The sequence below is a fragment of the Fukomys damarensis genome, unplaced genomic scaffold, assembly GCF_012274545.1.
Source record: "Fukomys damarensis isolate Sample0158 unplaced genomic scaffold, DMR_v1.0_HiC HiC_scaffold_32, whole genome shotgun sequence".
Taxonomy (NCBI): Eukaryota; Metazoa; Chordata; class Mammalia; order Rodentia; family Bathyergidae; genus Fukomys; species Fukomys damarensis.
The window spans coordinates 92,472-111,088 of record NW_022900944.1 but is presented as its reverse complement, the minus strand read 5'-3'; the positions used below and the strand labels follow the sequence as shown (position 1 = coordinate 111,088).

General features: G+C 32.9%; 1 protein-coding gene across 2 annotated transcripts in view; it reads right to left on the bottom strand.

Moving 5' to 3' along the window:
* The window catches only part of Rap1gds1 (Rap1 GTPase-GDP dissociation stimulator 1), a 114,633-nt gene that overhangs the window by 67,895 nt on the left and 28,121 nt on the right, over positions 1-18,617 (bottom strand). The window contains exons 2-3 of one of the 2 annotated variants that reach the window (XM_010641009.3): positions 15,953-16,075; positions 11,050-11,175 (exon numbers count right to left, since the gene is read on the bottom strand). In XM_010641009.3, coding sequence (XP_010639311.1) covers positions 11,050-11,170 — 121 coding nt within the window. In that variant the 5' untranslated portion in view covers positions 11,171-11,175; positions 15,953-16,075. Of the gene's footprint in view, positions 1-11,049; positions 11,176-15,894; positions 16,076-18,617 lie in introns of those variants that run through there. The other variant, XM_010641007.3, reaches the window with a different exon arrangement.

Genomic DNA, 18,617 nt, shown 5'->3' with positions numbered 1-18,617 from the left:
ATCTGTCCTTGCATCGGCTCGTTCTTTTAATCTCTTAGAAATCTGTTTGCATCTGTTTTATGGATTCCATTTGTTTCCTATGTTGGGATTCCATCATCTTTCTTAGCTCCTCTATGTTTTCATCTGGGTCCACTCTAGATTTATGAATCATGTTTGTATTACGGGCACAATCTCTGCTGTTATCTGAGAAATTATTTCTGACTTCATTTTTTCCAGATTCTCTTTTGTTGCCAGTTCAGGGAGTCCAGGTGGTTGAGTATCAGATTGTTCCATCTCTTCCCTTTGGGGTTGCTTTACATGATCTGCAAGTCTGGTTTTGGGATTTGTTTCCAAGTTTTCTCATTTCAACAGATGCAGCCTGCTGTGCCTTTATTGAGACAAGTATTTGCTCACCCAGTGGTCTTCAATTCTCATCAAGCCACTAAGAGCCCTTTTCTCTGATGCTCACCAGTACACCAATTCCTGGGTTCAAATAACTGATCTGTAGGGTGGGCCTCTGATTGAAGCTGGTGGGCCTATGCAGCTCTTTCCTGGGCGGGCCTTGGCTGGGTGGGTTTGTTGGAGCCTCGGGTGGAGGGCAGATTTGGATGGATCTGCCTGCAGCTGAGTTGGTCTGGACCACACTGTTACTCCCTGGGATCTGAGCACACTCACTAATGCTATTGGGCAGGCCTCTCACTGAAGCTTGGGTGCTTAGTGCAGCTCTTTCCTGGGCAGACCTTGGTTGGGAGGGTTTGCCCGAGCCTCTGTGGCTTGGGCGGATCCCTGGCTGGGATCTGCCTGCAACTGTACAGCTCTGGACCACACTGCTACTCCCCAGGATCTGCGCATATTCACTGATGCTACAGGGCAGGCCTCTGACTGAAGCTTGTGGGCCTGTGCAGCACTTTTCCGGGCAGGTTTGCCTGGGCCTCTGTGGTTGGGGCAGATCCCTGGCTGGGATCTTCCTACAGCTGCACTGGTCTGAATCATACTGCTGCTCCCGGGATCCATGCACACTCCCAGAGACATTACCTTTAATGACAAAAGGATGTTTCTAATTCTAATCTTACTCAATAGACTTTGATTTTTTTTCTAGTCGCACAGAGGCTGCTAAAAACAGGAAGACTTGGACCAGGGATTTAGCTCAGTGGTACCATAGCATAAGGTCTTGAGTTTGATCCCCGGCATAGCAAAAAATAAAAATAAATAAACAAACGGGAAGATTCACTAGGTTAAATCTTACTTGTTTTATTGCTCTGTGCTGGTAAATCTCTTGATTTTAAGCTGTAATCCTAAAAATCACACTATCACTGAATTCATACATTTTTCAAATGACAAAGGATTATCCTCCAACACAGGAATTCTAACACTTGAGTCTTCTTAGTATAAATATAATTTATTAAAAAATTTTCAAGTATAATCATTACTAATGTGACCAGTATTCTCAAAGAGGAAGAAAAGTACAATCAATCCTTATGTTAAAAAGGGTGAGCTTTCATACTCAAGAGTGGGATAGCAGGTATGGTGGCACATGCCTGTTAATTTCAGCACTTGAAAGGCTGAGGCAGGAGGATTGCTGTGTTTGAGGCCAGCGTGGACAACACAGGAGTTCAAGTCCAGTATGGACTTCATAGTGAGACCCTGTCTCAAAAAAAGAGGTTGCTAGCCTCTGATCAAAGTCATTCAGAGTAGTGTTATATTTTTTAAGGTAATATATGGCTATTTTAATTTGCATGATTAGGAAGGATTTTTCCTATTCCTTTTAAATATATTATTTAGTGCAAAATAAAATATTATTTTACTATGCAGCAACATAATGATAGACATATCTACATTATTTTTAAAGATATTTATCACTTCTAATAGGGAAGAAAATTAAAATCTGATGCTTTTGTTTCTCCCCTAGAATTCTGCCAAAATAGTGAACTTTTATTACATTTCTAAAGACCTATTTATATGTTTGAAGCTTCCAAAGGAAAGAAAACTGAACCCATCTGTATTTTTTCTGAAATTCAAAAAGGAAATTTTTTCAAGTGCCAGGAGCAGGTAAAATTCATGAAAAAATTAGGTACTAAAAAAAAGCTATATCAGTGAAATTACAAAAATGAGCCTTGAGGGAAAAGCTACCAATATTATGCATTTATTATTATATAATTATTGTATACTTATTATAACATCAAAAAGTGTGGAATTAGTACTTTTGTGACATTATACTGTTTTTTCTATATTAGATTATGCATTTATTATTATATAATTATTGTATACTTATTATTATAACATCAAAAAGTGTGGAATTAGTACTTTTGTGACATTATACTGTTTTTTCTATATTTATATACTTATGTATGTAATATTTTCCTGAAGACACAATTTAAAATAAGGTCATGGCACAGCACTTGGTAGATATACCAAATTAGTATTAATTTCTACAGTTACAGTACAGTTACAGTTAAGATTTCTCACAGTTAAAATGGTTTGATAATTCGTTTTGAAAAAAACTTTATCTAACAAAGGATCCATAAGTGACAATGAATCACTGGTGTTTCTCTACTCCCTATATTTTATGTGCCTATTATTTATTAGCAAAAGACTATGTACTTTATATATAAATTATAAAATAATTTATCAAAATCAATTATTTCCATTAAAATTTCTTAGTAGCATCCAGCTAACAACGCATGTGTAAATAAATTTGTTGCTCCAATTTATTAAAAAAAAGGGTCAGGGATTTAGTTTTGTGGCACCGTGCCTGCCTCACAAGTGCAAGGTTGCGAGTTTGATTCCCTAGTACCAAAAAACCCCCCAAAAACCACAAAAACAATTTATTAAGAAAATTATTCAAGACCAAAATTAAATTTTATCCCAAATATTTTAAATATGATATCTTCACAGCAAACTTTTTCGTATTTAAAATAATTTATGATAGACTAATAAACACACAGGTGTCTGTGCACATGTAAATACAGTTATGGCTTAGAATTTAACATGAATTTAGGACAGCACTATTTCCCTAAAGGTACATTTACTCCACTGGGGAAAAACTGAATTATTCACTTTTAAGTAGTATTTATTTTTAACATTCCTTCTCAGCAAAGGCAAATATATGTACCTCCAACTCGTAGAAGAGATAGCTTTGATTAAAACCAGAGAAGGTTTTCAGAACTTTAGCTTGGTTACAAAGAAAAAAATTAGAAAAATTAAACCATTTGAAAGAACAGATGACAATATGTGTCAATAGGGTTTCAATAAGCAAACATTATGTTTCACAAATCTAAATTTGATTTCATTTTTATAGGCTAAGAGTGGAAAAGGTAAGAATAACAGTGAAAAACCCCTTCTTTTAATTCTTTTTTAAAGAGCTTGTTAACTACATCTTCCCTACCCTACCTAAGACCTGTTAATCAGGAAAGGAAAACTCCAAAGGCCTTTCAGATCTTTTGACCCACAGACTAAGAGACAACCTTGTTTCCAAGACATAAAAATAATTCATGTGGCAAACATTCATGATTTCTTATTGAATTCAAGAAAAATCATAGATTTTTGCCATGTGCCAATGGCAAAATGTCATGTTGCCTCCACCTTCATATCTATAAAATTAGTAACAATTACCAAAATTATTATTCCACATGTTCACAAAAGCACAACCACTTTTTTGATATTACTACTTTAGAAACCAACCAAGTATTAGGCAAGAAAAAGGGGGGTGGTATATCTCTTATCTTCCTCTGATAGTTTTTAAATTTATACCACTTTAACCTTTCAATGCCTAGTGTTCCATTTTTGGAACACCCATAACAACACAACATAAAGAAAGATTTTTCTCTTCGAATTTGTTCCTTGAATTTTTTCTAGGTAACATTTATGAATTTTATGTAAAATTTCTAAAAATTGCAACCTTTGGCATAAATGGGTTAATAAACAAGGTATTTCAGGTTACGAAGTAAAAAGATAAAAAGATCATCATAGTCTCTTAAACTATAAGCTAATCAGTTATGTAAATCACTATTTAAGGTTGCTTAAATGAGATGTAGTGCTAAGTAAAAACCAACCAAATTGACAATGAACAACCCATGCTGAGCACTAAATCTTTCTCTTCATATTTAATTCTACCTCTTCTGCTCCAATAAGTATTTGTTACATCATATCTGGCCTGCTGCAGCAGCCTCCCAATTTTCCTTCCTCAAACTCCTCCCACCCTAATACAAATTATATGCTACTATGAGCCTGAAAATATCAGTTTCAATTACTTTACTTTCAATGGCTTTTTTGTCCACACATCAAAATACAAAATAAATCCTTAGCTATCTACACACATTTTAAGTGAATAACACCCATTAGTAAACAGATATAAAATCAAGAACTCTAACCACAGATGACCTTCATCACCATATGGTTATTTTAAAAAATATCTTCATGACTGTTTATAATATACCCCATAGATACAGTTCCTCCATCACACTACAATTTCCTATCATCACCTTCCTACTGGGTTTTATAAGATTAACTTTTCTACGTGGAAGATAAGAGGCCACATTTTATTCACTACTCTTTTTATTCTTAAAAAAAGGAAAAGAAATATATATAAAAATCCTTCGGAAGAAAAGTCCTTTTTTCTTCTAATACCAGCCCATTTACTTGGGTTAATGACAGCATTTCTTCTCTGTGTGCATCTGTGTCTAGAATCTTTCCCCATCAATTATCTCTTCTCTGGCAAATTTACTGTTCCTCTTAATAGTTCCTAGCCCAGTACAAATTTCCTTTTCCTAAATCTTATTGGGGGTTGACAATCCTTTCTTTTAAATTGCTTTTTCCTTCAAATCACATTTAGAGAAAGAAAAAACTATAGGCATTTTAATTGTACAAATTTAGTAAAATGCATTTACATATAAATGAGGACATACTTTAAATTTGTGTTTGTGTGTGTATATATATCTTCTTTATCCCCTGCCTCAAAAGGTAATTTCCCATAGAAAGGGCCCTATGTATGCTTCCTGGACAGGTCAAATAATTATTTTGAAATAATTAGTAGATCACAGGAAGTTACAGGGGAAAAAAAGGGTACAGGAAATGTCTTATATATATAGTACTTCATTCACCTTTCTACAGTGGTACACTCCAAAATTCTACAATTTTCCAACTAGGAAACTTACAGTGGTACAATTTACCGAATTTAGATGTCACCCATGCTTATATGCATTTGTGTATTTTGCAAACGTACAAGGTTGTAAACAATTTTATCATATGTATAGATTTATGTAACACTACCAGTATGGTGTTTTTAAATACTTTTGTGCAAATCAGATTTTTATGAAATTGATACCATTAAAAATCAAAGATAAACATTTTTTATTTCAAACAGTAGACTTTTGCCAGGGATTTAGCTCAGTGGTTCCACCACCTGCCTCGCAAGTGCAAGGGCCCAAGTTTGATCTCTGGTACTGAAAAAATAAAGAAAAGACTGTGGAGATAAATACACACATTATATATGTGCATATGTATGTATACATTTATATGATGCAGAAAATGACTGGTGATAGATGATGAATGCCAAGTAAAATAGAAATATAGTCAAATCACAGCATCTTCAAATTTTTAAGTTATATACTAGAAACAAATTCAACTACCCCAAAACAATGTATTTGGGGCTATATTTCCCAAAGAATACTATCTTTAATACTATTTCTTGGATTCTGGTGGATCAATACAGGAAATAATCATACAGAGGACTCTTAGGAATGATTTGTAGAACCATTAGTGAAGACACTCTAACAACAGTCAATATCCTTTACATATTTTAACTGGGTAATAATATATGTGTATGTCTATTGAACTAAGGGTATCTTAATGATAAATGCCTCTTACTATTTTGTCCCAAGGATTTTTTAAGAACTGGAATATTTCCTTTAGAATAAGATAAATATTGTATAGAATATCAAATTGGTTTTTATCCTGGCTGTCAAAATGCACACATGTAGGCATGCACACACACATATACGTTTAAATGCATTATCCGTTATTTGTACAAGATTTATCACTGACTTTCTTTAAAAGGATGTGGCTTTTATATCTTTATTGTAAATATCTATGTACAATCTACTATAGTATATACTACAATAGGTCACAGCACTTTTAAGAAATTGTTACCATAGTATTTACTTTGCACAGAATTTTATACTCTATTTTTAGATATAAATCTTATTTAATTCACATAACAAAGCCACTGTAACAATAAGAAAATTAAAATACAAAAGATCAAATGAGGGCTACAGATGTAGCTCAGTGGCACTGCACCTGCCTGGCAAGTGCAAGGTCCTGAGTTCAATTCCCATACTGGGGGAAAAAAAAGGTCAGATGATAATTTAGTAAACACTGGAGCTGAAAATCTATGCATTTCCATTTATAGTATCTGTCTTCTAGGGGCATATTAAAATTGACACACATTAATTTTTAAATGAACTATACTTTTTATAGAGATGTACTATTTCAATAATTTAACAGCTGCAATTAATATGTTCATGCATTTATTTTTGTTACAGTCTTTTTTATGTTGTTTACCATATTAGGAGCTCTTTTTCTACATGAACTTTTTTTAGAGCTTATATGGTTACAAAACAGTGTCTATGTCAATCTGTATTCCTAGGATATCTTTACAACGACATACCTTCATTTGATAATGGTCTTAATTATCTTTAAAAGCAGAGATAGCATATAATTTATTCTTTTTTCTTCCCAAGAGTAGGGATTAAACCCACGGTTTGTGCATGCTAGGTAAGCATTCTATATCTGAGCTATATTCCCAACTAGTCTATTCATATATATATATTTTTTTCTTATACATGATGTGCTCTGTAAGTAACTCATTCATAAAATAAAAACTAGCTGATGAAAGTTGATGAATCTTAATTTTATGTCACTGAGATTTTTTCTATTTAAAACTAAATACTGAAAAAAGCAGGAAACAGATCTACAAATCCTTTAATAACACAGTCCCTTAATCCAATTTATTTCGTTGATATAAGTATTTATTTTTAAATGCTACATATAAATAGTTCCCTGTTAAATACATATACCTGCTTCCAATATACTTTGATTACTTAGGCAACTTCAGTGCAGAGCTACAGTACACTAACACATACTTATTTGACCAATTTACATTGTAAAATACTGGAATGGTAATTACTATCATGATTTGTACTCAGAATTATGGATTCTTCACGCTTTATATAAAAAAACAGTACAGCACTGTAAGCATCACTAATAATATAAAAGGGCACATGGATATACTTTAAGTCAATTAAAGAAGTTATAAGTCAATTATTTATTTTACCTCAACATATTAACCAAGAATGTAATTTTCTCTTCTATATCCTGTGAGATCACATATCATAGATGCATCTTACATGCCAATAACAGGATTACACAGTAACAAGCATTTACTTTATTTCTGAAAAGAATCATTGTTTAATTTTAAAATGCACTCATTTCAACTATAGTCCTGATTTTTGTATTAAAAAGGACAATTAATTTTATATTATCATTTTCTTTTAGCCTCTACTAATATCTTTTAACAAGTACATCAAGTATCAATTATTTACTGATCTGAAGTGGTAATCTCTATACAGAAAATTCAGTCTCCAATTACCAACTCGTCCCTTAGAACTATATATATATGTGAATGATAGGAATTTAATATGAAGTTTTCCACAGCTACAAGGCCATTTAAATATATCATCATGTGCATAGCTGTATACACATAGCAATGAAAAGCAAATGCCACAAATATGGCCACAAGAAGAAAACACTACTCATCTCTTTCTGAATGAGGGATGTGTAAAAGACCAAACTCATACATATCTGAAATAATACTACTATAATTCTCTTCATTTAAAGCCACACTTCTGAACATATTCCATCATACATACAGCTTTGCTGATTTCTTTCCGAACTGAAATACAATTTTTCTCTTCTTTGATCTGAAATATGTCAAAATTCTCATAAAAAATTATTTTTGGCAAAGTTAAAGGGCAAAAGAATTTTAAAATGTTGCCTGTATCAAAAATCTGTTTGAATTCTCTGAAAGAGAAAAATCTATGTGAAGTGCCTTGGAAGCTATCTGGAAGAAAAGAAAGTAGATCAGGCATTTTAAAAATAAAAAAATAAAAAATGTTCCCCATTAATGCTTCTTTCATTGCAACATGCAAGAAAGGCACTAGGATTCAAAAAGTTCATCAGCATCAAAATCGTACTTCATCTCACCTAGTAGCTATGATGTTAGAATTATAGAAAACCTTTTTCTTCCAGTAGGAAGAACTCTTACAATGGAGCAGTCAAAGCTGTTAAAACTGAAATCTGACCTAAGTCTTTTTCTAAAGATTTCCATGAATTTTATAGTTAAGTATTTTTTTTTTTATAGAGGGAACTTTCTTCCTTTCAAACAAACTATGCTAACTGAAATATGCTAGGTAAAATGCTTTACTCTGTAGATGTGAAAGTAACAACCTTAACACACAATTTCTCTATTTTTTTCTCCAATAGAGAACTGCTTAAAGTATTTTTTGTATATATCAGCCTTACTATCTACTGCAAGTTTACTATCATCCTGAATAAAACCACACTAAAAAAATATTCATTTGGAATACATTAACAAAGTATATGAAAATGCACTCATCAGCCTCACAAATAAGTTTGAGAAACCATAGTTCTTAAAAATTTGTAAATGCACTACAAATTTTAAAAGATATTTTATTTGGGGGAAAAGATCCTTGCTATGTACAAGGATGTCACAGTTGTCTATTCTCTTTTTTTTGGGGGGGGGTACCAGGGATCGAACTTGGGACCTTGAGCTTGCGAGACAGGTGGCGGCACCACTGAGCTAAATCACCGGCCCATCTATTCTCTTTTAACAGTGAGACACTATCTTTCTGAGAGGAAAGAAGGTTGATAAATTAATTGGATGCTATTAAACACTTTAAAAAGAGAATCCCAGGCTGGGGATTTAGCTCAGTGGCACTGTACCTGCCTCACAAGCATAAGGTCCTGAGTTCAATCCCTGGTACCAAAAAAAAAGAGAAACCTAACTTTTTAGGTTTCTTAAGACTCTCAATTTTCACAAAGGAAAGGAAAAATGCATTTCAAATAAATTAACAAGTGCCATGCAGCCATCTATAGACTTTTATATCTTTTTTGAAAGTCAAATACAAACTGTAGTTTTCCTACAGTACTTCTAGAGATAGCACTAAGAAGTTCAAAGAAAATTTCAAATAAAGAGGTAAGAAAGTATGCAGTCTCGTGGAAATTAAATGTAAAAGACAGCACAGTACTATGAACACCTTTATATCACATGATTTTGGTAATAAATCAGTTCTTATATTTATTCAACTGCTAGCTCCATTTTCCTTAACGTTTAAAAGTGTAAAAATATGGCGTATATTCCCTGTGATTATCCACTTAACTATAAATTCCACTGAACTGAGGATGAAGTAGTTACAAATATTCATAAATAAATTAACTGCATGATCTAAAGCATATCCACAAAATTTTATACTATACCTCATAATATAAAGGAAATACACATAACAAATACTATAATAATGGACTTCAGTTTCATCAAAATAACAACTTTATTAATTGGACATATATTACTTTAAAATCTAATTTTCAGAGTACATAAGAAATAAAATTACCCCCTGCCCATGAAAACCACAGCAGTATCATAGAAAAGCTATGTGCAAATACTAAAAGAAATTCTAGGATAAATGTACTCCAAACAGATAATACTCCCTGAATCTAAACAACGCATAATTCAAGAATAGCTAAAAATGTAATGAATACTTTTGGCAGACTTAAAGTCTAATAACAAACTGTGTGGAGGCAATTTTAATATACATTACTAAAATTAACCATAACATATATTATTAAATGCTTCATTCTTCAGAGCTGGGATGACAAATTATAGTGTTTAGTAAGTATGAACATGCAAAATTATAAACACAAAGCACTACCATCTTCTAAATAAAGCTAATACTCTAAGATAAAAAGAACTGGAGTAAAGGAATAGACAAGTAAATCTGTAGGCAGTACCGGGGGTTGGGAAATGTAAGTTAAAATTCACATTAAGATATCCTGTCTTCAGATATGTTACTGATATTTTAATCTATGGCTATCATAACATATGTTACAGAAAAAAAAAAGAGAAGAGAACAAATGAGGATAGCCTTGCCACTACTGCTATAAAAATTTATAGCTGGTAACTACAGTTTCAATTTTTTCTTCCTATTATTATAAATTAATGTTTATACTCCATCTGGCTCATAAATATAAATCACGTTTTAAGTACTGCCTGTTATACAGGGGGCACGTATTTTGTATTTTTAACAAAACACAACTCAATAGGGAAAATAAGCATTGAAAGTGAAAGAAAAAGATGTGGTTTGGGCTCAGCAAACAGAAATTTAAGGAAAACCAAGATAAACCTAATTATTAGCTTTCCGTATTTTGTGTACAGAAGTAAACATTTTTGCAATATATCCATTCTCAAATTCTTGCTTTCTCTTTGTCTAAAACAGTGTGCAATAGAAGGTGGTAAGTATGATAATGATAAAATGACAAACAGGAATGGAGTCAATGCAAAGGCAGTGGCCAATCTAACTTTTATGAAGACAGTTTTTAGGTGTATTTTTATTAAATGGCAAGCTTAAAATATGGACAGACTTAAAATTTGAAAAACTGTCCATAAGCATTCTCACTCAGAGATAGGACTTCAATAAAACCTAACTGAAAAGATACACATATATATTTTTGCTAAATTTAAAAGTCTCAATTTTTAGAAATATATTTACTTTCCTTGGAAAAATCTCTTCTCACAACAAAGGAAGATAACTCATTTTTTGTAACTTCTTATTTAAGAATACAATGGTCCAAACTTCCATCAGCTTATTTAACAGTTTCATCTGGTCCATATTAATGTCTTAGCTTCAAAAAGTAAGTCTGAGTACCAAAGTGCAATAAATCTGCAAAGTTATAGTTCTTAAAAATTTGCAGACACACTACTGGTTTTCCAACACTTACGGCTATCGTAACACACGTTTCCCAGAGCTCGGCCCGTGTGAAGCAGCACTTCCTGGTCTTTGCTATTTAGCAGCTGTACCAGTGGTGAGATCAATCCAGCGTCCACACAAGGAATCCGCATAAATTCTGAAAATAATAAGAGACACAGCTCAATTTAAAAATTAAAAGATTCACACCTTATATAAATCACCTCCCTTAATCCTTACTGGCAAAACACTGAAGTTGGCTTGGATTCAAAGAGCACCTTTCTGTTCAATCCTGTGAAATACATCATGAAGCAAGTACACAAAATACGAGTGTGGTTTTACTTTTCTGTGACAGTCTCTGTCATGAACAGAAAGCCTTCTGCTGACTCTCATCACAGCTCTTCATCACTGTCTTTTCAGAGTAGTCAGACATGCTCGGAAAGAGGAGTGTCTCCACATGAGTCTGATGCTAAGTACTGCAGTTAACAATGAAGCCACTGAACGGCCTGATTTCTCACTGTGTGTTCTCAAAAAAGCCAAAATGTAACAATGTTCAGTTAGTCATGAACAACACCAGGCCCTTTTCAACTGGTAAAACCGTGGGGAATCATGCCGTCCTTATATTCATTCTTTTTTTATTAAAGCCTATTTTATGGATACTTTATATATACCGTTGTATCCATGGATTTGTAACTATAAAGCATCAAATACTCACCTATTAATACTTCAAACTCATTTTTCCTTATTTTTTACAGTGCTATTAATAGATTCCCAATAATTACAAATAAACTGATTCTTTTTTACAGTGCTTCATAATGAACCATTACAAAATTTAAGGATAATGAAAACATGTAAGTTACAAGACGAAAGTTCTTGAATAATCAGTATTAGAATTGCATTCTGGACAATCACAATTTACCATAATGATGTTCTGGTCAATAAAGTTAATTAACAATGAGCTAATTCTTTAACTTGTAATTTGTTCTGCCAGATATTCCTCTCCACCAAAATAAAGGGTTTTATTCCTATCATATCTCTTATCACTGCATTACTGAAAACTTTCTGCAGTTTCAACTTAAAAGACTAAGAGTACTTACTTACTGTTTTATTTATTTACTTTGGTTGTATATGGGGTGTTTGTGTTTGACACAGGGTAGTCCAGGCTGGCCTCAAACTCACAATTGTCCTGTCTCAGCCTCCCAAGTGCTAGGTTTACAGGCATGTACCACAGGTCCTCCCTCTCTTCTGTTCCTTTTCAGATTTTCTGAGCATATCAGATAGGAGTATAAGGGTATGTGTGTACATGTGCCTGTGTGTGTGTTACTGTGTGTGGGCCAGGGATTTAGCTCAGTGGCACCATCCTTGCCTTGCAAGCACAAGGTCCTGAGTTCAATCCCCGGTATCTCCCAAAGAAACAAAAAACAAAAACAAAAATAAAAGTAGTACAGCCCTCAGCTTTCAGTGATACTAGTCCTGGAGAAAGCAAACTTTTCTAAAATCCTTTAAACTAAAGAATGGCAGCCCTACTTCACTAATTTTAAGAACTGTTTCAGATATATCTATATAAAAAAATATACCAAGAACTTAAAAAAAATATGCTTACTATGTGACAACCCATTCCTGTGCTCTCACTGTGAGCTTCTACCCAACAGAGCTGGTTGAACTGAGCCAGGGCTGTCAATGACTACAGATAGTCCACTTTGGAAGATTTACTGACCAGGGCATTGGACTGAGGAAAAGTCAGATTCTCTCTCTTGCTAATTGAGCTGCAGAGAACTGAAGAGTGCTTTGGGACTGGGGAGGACTGAAAGGGTGAGGCTGAAACAAAAAACAGGATGGCTGCGAGGAGAAATTCAACGGTCAGTCGTCAGCAGAAATTGCGGCATGTGTGTGTGTCTGCACAAGCAAAATTGACCTTGATTTTTGCATAATGTGTGGACTTTAACACAGAAATTCAATATGGAGGTTTTAAGGAAATAGGCACTGCTCTATTTCAGTATCAGTAAGATTTAATACAAAATTATTTCCTACTTATGAATGATTTTCTCTTTGAATCAGTAATATATTTATTAAATGGTTCCTGGTTGACTGGATATTTTATATTCCTTTCTAAATCCAAAGTGCTAATTTTTTACTTTTACCTTCACAAACCTATTTGAGTTATAAATTCTTCAGCACTATCATAAAGTATACATGGAAATCAGAAATAAAATTTTACGTACACCAAGATTAAAACATTTTTTATCTCTTTATGAATGTTTATACCCCGTTCCCTGGTACTGGGAATAGAATTCAGGACCCTGTGCTTGCCAGGTAGTTACAACACCACTGAGCTACATGCTGGCCTTTTTTTTTGGTACCAGGAATTTAACCTAGGGCCTTGTGCTTGCCAGGGAGATACAGCATTGCTGAGCTACATCCGCAGCAGTCAAATATTTAAAATATTTATATGTATTTTTTCCACTTTCAGCTATTTAAGGGAGTAAATACTTTCCTGTATTAACTCTTAAAATACACATTTTTTTAATACCAAAACAATTATGAGGCATGATAAAAGAATGACTGACATATAATATACTGGTTGTCAAGCTGACATTTTAAAATTCACTTTATGTTTCCACTGCTGTTCTTTTTAAAGATAATGCTTATAACATTTTATATTAAAGTTTGTTGTATAGTAAAGACAAAACTAAAATAAATTTACAAGCTTTAATCTATGAAGTGTTAATATATCTCCTGCCATTATATAATATGCATAGTAAAAACAGATCAACTTTCAAATTCATTTTTTTCTAATTCATACAATCTGTTTCATTGTCAATTAACACACTCTGTTGTATCATGTTGTTTCTAATGGTACGTATTTGTTAAGAATACTCAACAATTTTTCTATAAAATGGAATACTACTCAGCCATAAATAATGAGAAAGTAGATTCATTCATAGGTAAATGGGTACATTTTGAGGATATACTCCAAAGTGAAATAAATAAGGCACACATGTGTAAATACCGAATAGTTTCTCTGGTGTGAAAAACTAAAATAGTACTCAAGATCCTAATGGGACAATTAGCAACATGAAATAGGAAGAAAAGGACTAAAGGTGTAGGGACAGTGAGAAGGGTAGGGGAAGGGGAATAAGGGAAAGGGAAAAAATATGAGAAAATGTAAAAATGGAATTGAAGTGTTTGTAGGTGGGGAGGGAGGAGGGGATGAAGGGAGAGTGGGGACAAGGGGAAAAAATGAGAACCAAGACCTGTCATGTAAAGGTACAAGATCCCAGTAATGAATGTAACTGTACTGTATACCCAGAATGTACCAATAAATTCAATTTAAGTAATTAAAAAAAAAGAATACTCAACAAGATTCTACTCTACATTTTCAGCGAACCACTAAAGCAATCTCATTTAACTACATAGAGGTTAGTGGTATGCTCTTTACTAGTCTCTGACTATAGGTATGAATACTAAAAATTCTACTGCCTTCATAGAACACAACTATTATCTACTACACTATTACTGAACAAATCCATAATAGCAGAGTTGTCATGGAACTGTGAAAAGGCATTATGAGAAGTTATATTAAAGAGCGTATAGGAATGCCAAGCCATTTCATAAAAATCTAAAACTTTTAAATTTATGCTATAATATTTCTGCCCATTCTAAGAAAAAAAGTTTTAAGATAAAAATTGAATCTCTGACTTCAGGGAATCTAAACTATCACTCTAATGAGGTTAAAAAATAAACTACTGATCTTAAAAAACAAACTGCTTTGTATCTAGGAGATTCAGGCAGAGTTGGTCTAGGTCAGTGGTGGTGAGCCTACGGCACGCGTGCAGCAGCAGACTGTTACCATTCAAGGCCCTAAAGGTTCCCCATCACTGGTCTAGTTTAACAATGTATAGAGGTTCCATTTTTAAATGAGAACTGCTTCTTAGATGTGACACACCAATCAGTAATAGGTGGTCAATTTTCAGTAAAATAACCAAAATATTTTTTTACCAGTATAAAACCTTAAAGACATTTTGATAACCTTCTCAACAACTGAAAAAGTTGCAAGGCAAGTTTCTTCCTGGTAACACGCATAGAAACACAGTGTTTTACCAGCCCAGAACAACATGTAACATTACAAAGCCATCTAGCATAATGCTTATACAAATGAAACCAAAATTTCAGAATTTTTTTCTTAAAAGTGTAATATATGCAACACATTCAAATAGGAAACCTAAAAATAATAACAAACTCTGAAAAACTGAGGCACACTAAAAGTATTATTACATTTACTGTGGCTTTCAGTATTAAGAGCTTTCTCAAACTAACTGAATTAACAAACATGTAAAAATATTTCTGCTATACTTCTTTCAAAGAATCTCAGTAGGTATAAATAATGATATGAATTAAGTTATTACATAGCCTAAGCTATGCTTTGTTTTTCCAAAGTATTTTCAAGTTTATGAAAAAGATTTTTCATGAAAATAAGTGCAAAAACTAGAGTATCAATTGCACTGCTGACATTAAATGCCAATGTTAGAAGGACAGGTAAGACTGGAAAACAACACAATGAGTCTATCACAGAGTCTAACACAACCCACACAAAGATGTTAGAAAAGTTAGCTCTCCTGAGACAGTGAAGGTGGATGACTTAACGACAAGCTCAGGAATCCCACACTCAAAGTAACGAATGATACAAATACAGTTAAGACCAGCAGTATTTTCCCTTAATTCTACTTCAAAGCAATGGAATAGCAAACGGAGAATGTATGAATAAAATGACTAGGAACATAGTTATTGAAAACAATGACATGAAAAAAGTCAAAGAAAGGAGAAATGGAAAAAAGTCTAATCTATAAAATTAAAACAGAAATTAATAAAACATACTGACAAGTAAGGTGTAAAACTGAAGATGTTCCCAGCAGAAAAGTTCTTGAGGAAAACCTCACCATTTTTGGCTACTTCTGCTATGATGTTAGCTACTTTGGCTGTGCAGGAAGACTGTGGGGTCAAAAGACTTGCAAACAGCTGAAGTATTCCACTTGCTTGTATTTTTTCACTTGTTTCTGTATCTGAAAGAAACAAAAAAGTTCCTGTGAAAATCTTTATTATTAACACCAACAAGGAAATCTATAATAAATTCTTCAAAAATTTTTCCTATAAATAATAGAAACTGGCTTCAGTGTATGCAAATATACATGTTTATATGAAATTACCTTCTGCTCCATAAACTTTTATTTTATTTTAGTCTGTATAAACACTTATAATACTATCTATATATAGACAGACTATAAAGGAAATATTTAAGAATATATTATTTGCTTCACAAACTTACCTTCAGTATCAGTTTCAACTCATTAAGATCAGGAATGCTTTTTTCTCTTTTGAACACTCAAGAGTTATAATAGCGTATTATTTTATATGACTTCTATGTGTCCCTATAACACTATCACAACTTTTAAAGTGGCAATAATAGGGTAGGAAATATAGCTCAGTGGTAAAGCATCTGCCTATTAAGCATAAGGCCCTAGGTTCAATCTCTGTTACTGAAAAAAAAAAAAAAAAAAGAAAAAGTCAACTATAATGAACAAAAATCCTACATATTAAGTGAAGAAATAAATGACAGCTGAGATGATATAGTTCCTTTGTTTTTCATACAACTCAAACTGTTCTGAAGTAAACAGTAAACAATAAAATTTATGACATTCTGAACTCTATTTGATGACACAAAAAACCAAGAGGTCCTTAATTCCTTACCTTAGGAACCTATAAAACCAATCTACTTTATGTATCTGTTATTAAATTATGTACCTATTATTATATGACCTACTAAAGGATAACAGGAATAACTGAAATGATAAAAGAAATGAAAGTTCAAGAAAATAAAATTACTATTTGATTATAAACAATAAAGAGAAATGATGTGTTTAAAGGTTTAAGCCTTGTCAAATCATTTAAAATTAAATTTAAATTAAAATCATTTAAATCAAATTTAAAATTTAAACTTGGGAGGCTGAGGCAGGAAGGACTTTCACAAGTTTGACACCAGCCTGGGCTACACAGTGAGTTTAAGGTCAGCCTGAACTGCACAGCAAGATCCTGTCTCAAAAATAAATTAAATTAAGTAACATAAATTTTGTTTCTAAATATGGCTACTCTATATCCTTTAATTCCTTAGTTATATATACAATTACTAGAGAATACTAAATTTCTTGTTATATAAATGGCAGGTGATGTGATCAATAGCAGGAAAATAGTTTTTAATAGAATAATTTGAGAATATTCACAATGTTTCTTTATAGCACATGTTGATTGGTTAGTACGTTTTTCAATCTGCAGGTAGGTTACCAATCCATTAGTGGCTCTGATGTTTTATTTGGCAACTGGTCATCAGACATTTTTAAAAAAAGAGAAATGGGATTAACATCTACAACAACAAAAGAATAGGAAAGTGCTGCACAATGTAAGGTGAAACACTGTTAAGTGAATTTTGGTTTGATTTATGTATGTGCCTGTAATATATATATTTTTATATGTGCCTGTACATATATGTTGTTTTATGTAAAATGTATTTCTAATCATGAGTTCTGAATAAAAAAAATTAAAACCATTATTCTATGTATCTTTTTACTTCCTGGAGTTCTAGATTAAAGAATCGCGACATGCCTGAATATACTTTCATATTTTGTACTAAAAAATAGTGCAAAGGTATTTTAAGGTATTACTTGAAAACCTTACACATAACATCCATTAATTTCTTTTTAAGAAGCCATTTTGCTATATTAAAATCCTTCCCTTTCTGACTGACTACGGCTACTGGAAGATGTCTAACCTGAAAACACTGGGTCTGAATACCCCAGGGGTCCAGTCTCACCATCTGCTGGTGTGGGGATAACAGCAATAATATGGCATGGGGCATAAGTCATGATTAGCTGAAGCTGGGGCATTTGTGTTCATGGAGGCAAGCTAACTGCAAATCATTCATACATGCTGCATTTTAGCTGTCACTAAAAGAATACCTGAGTATCAGAGCTGAATGTTAGGGGCAAGGGGAAAACAAAGCAAAACAAAACAAAACAAAGCTACATTTCATATACTTATGAGACTTTCCACAGATTTCAATTTGAGGATTTGAGAGAATAGCTGTACTAAAATAGAAATCTAGAATTTGGGAAGAGTATTACCTTGCAGGCATGTGGATTTCTACATAGGTTTGCAATTTAAATATCTGGGAGCAAGCTTCTCCTTTTGCCATTAAAAAAAGAATAAAATACTGCTCTGTGACTAAAATTCCAATGCCCAACAAATAACTACAAAGTGTTAACTTCATTTCAAATATATTTCTACAGTGCCACTCTACTGCATCTGAAAATGTACCTTTACTTGTGAACTAACAAATGTTCTCATATCTGTGAGTACCCTTCAAATAATTTTAATAGAGCATTAAGAAGTAATGAGAGGTTGATATTTGCAGATCTAATAGCTACTTGTAAGCAAAATAAAACAAATTAAAAAAACCAAACATGCACTAGGATCAAGAGTACTTCAAAAACACACACACATACACACACAACTTTTCATTTATCTTTAGCCATATATATATATATATACACA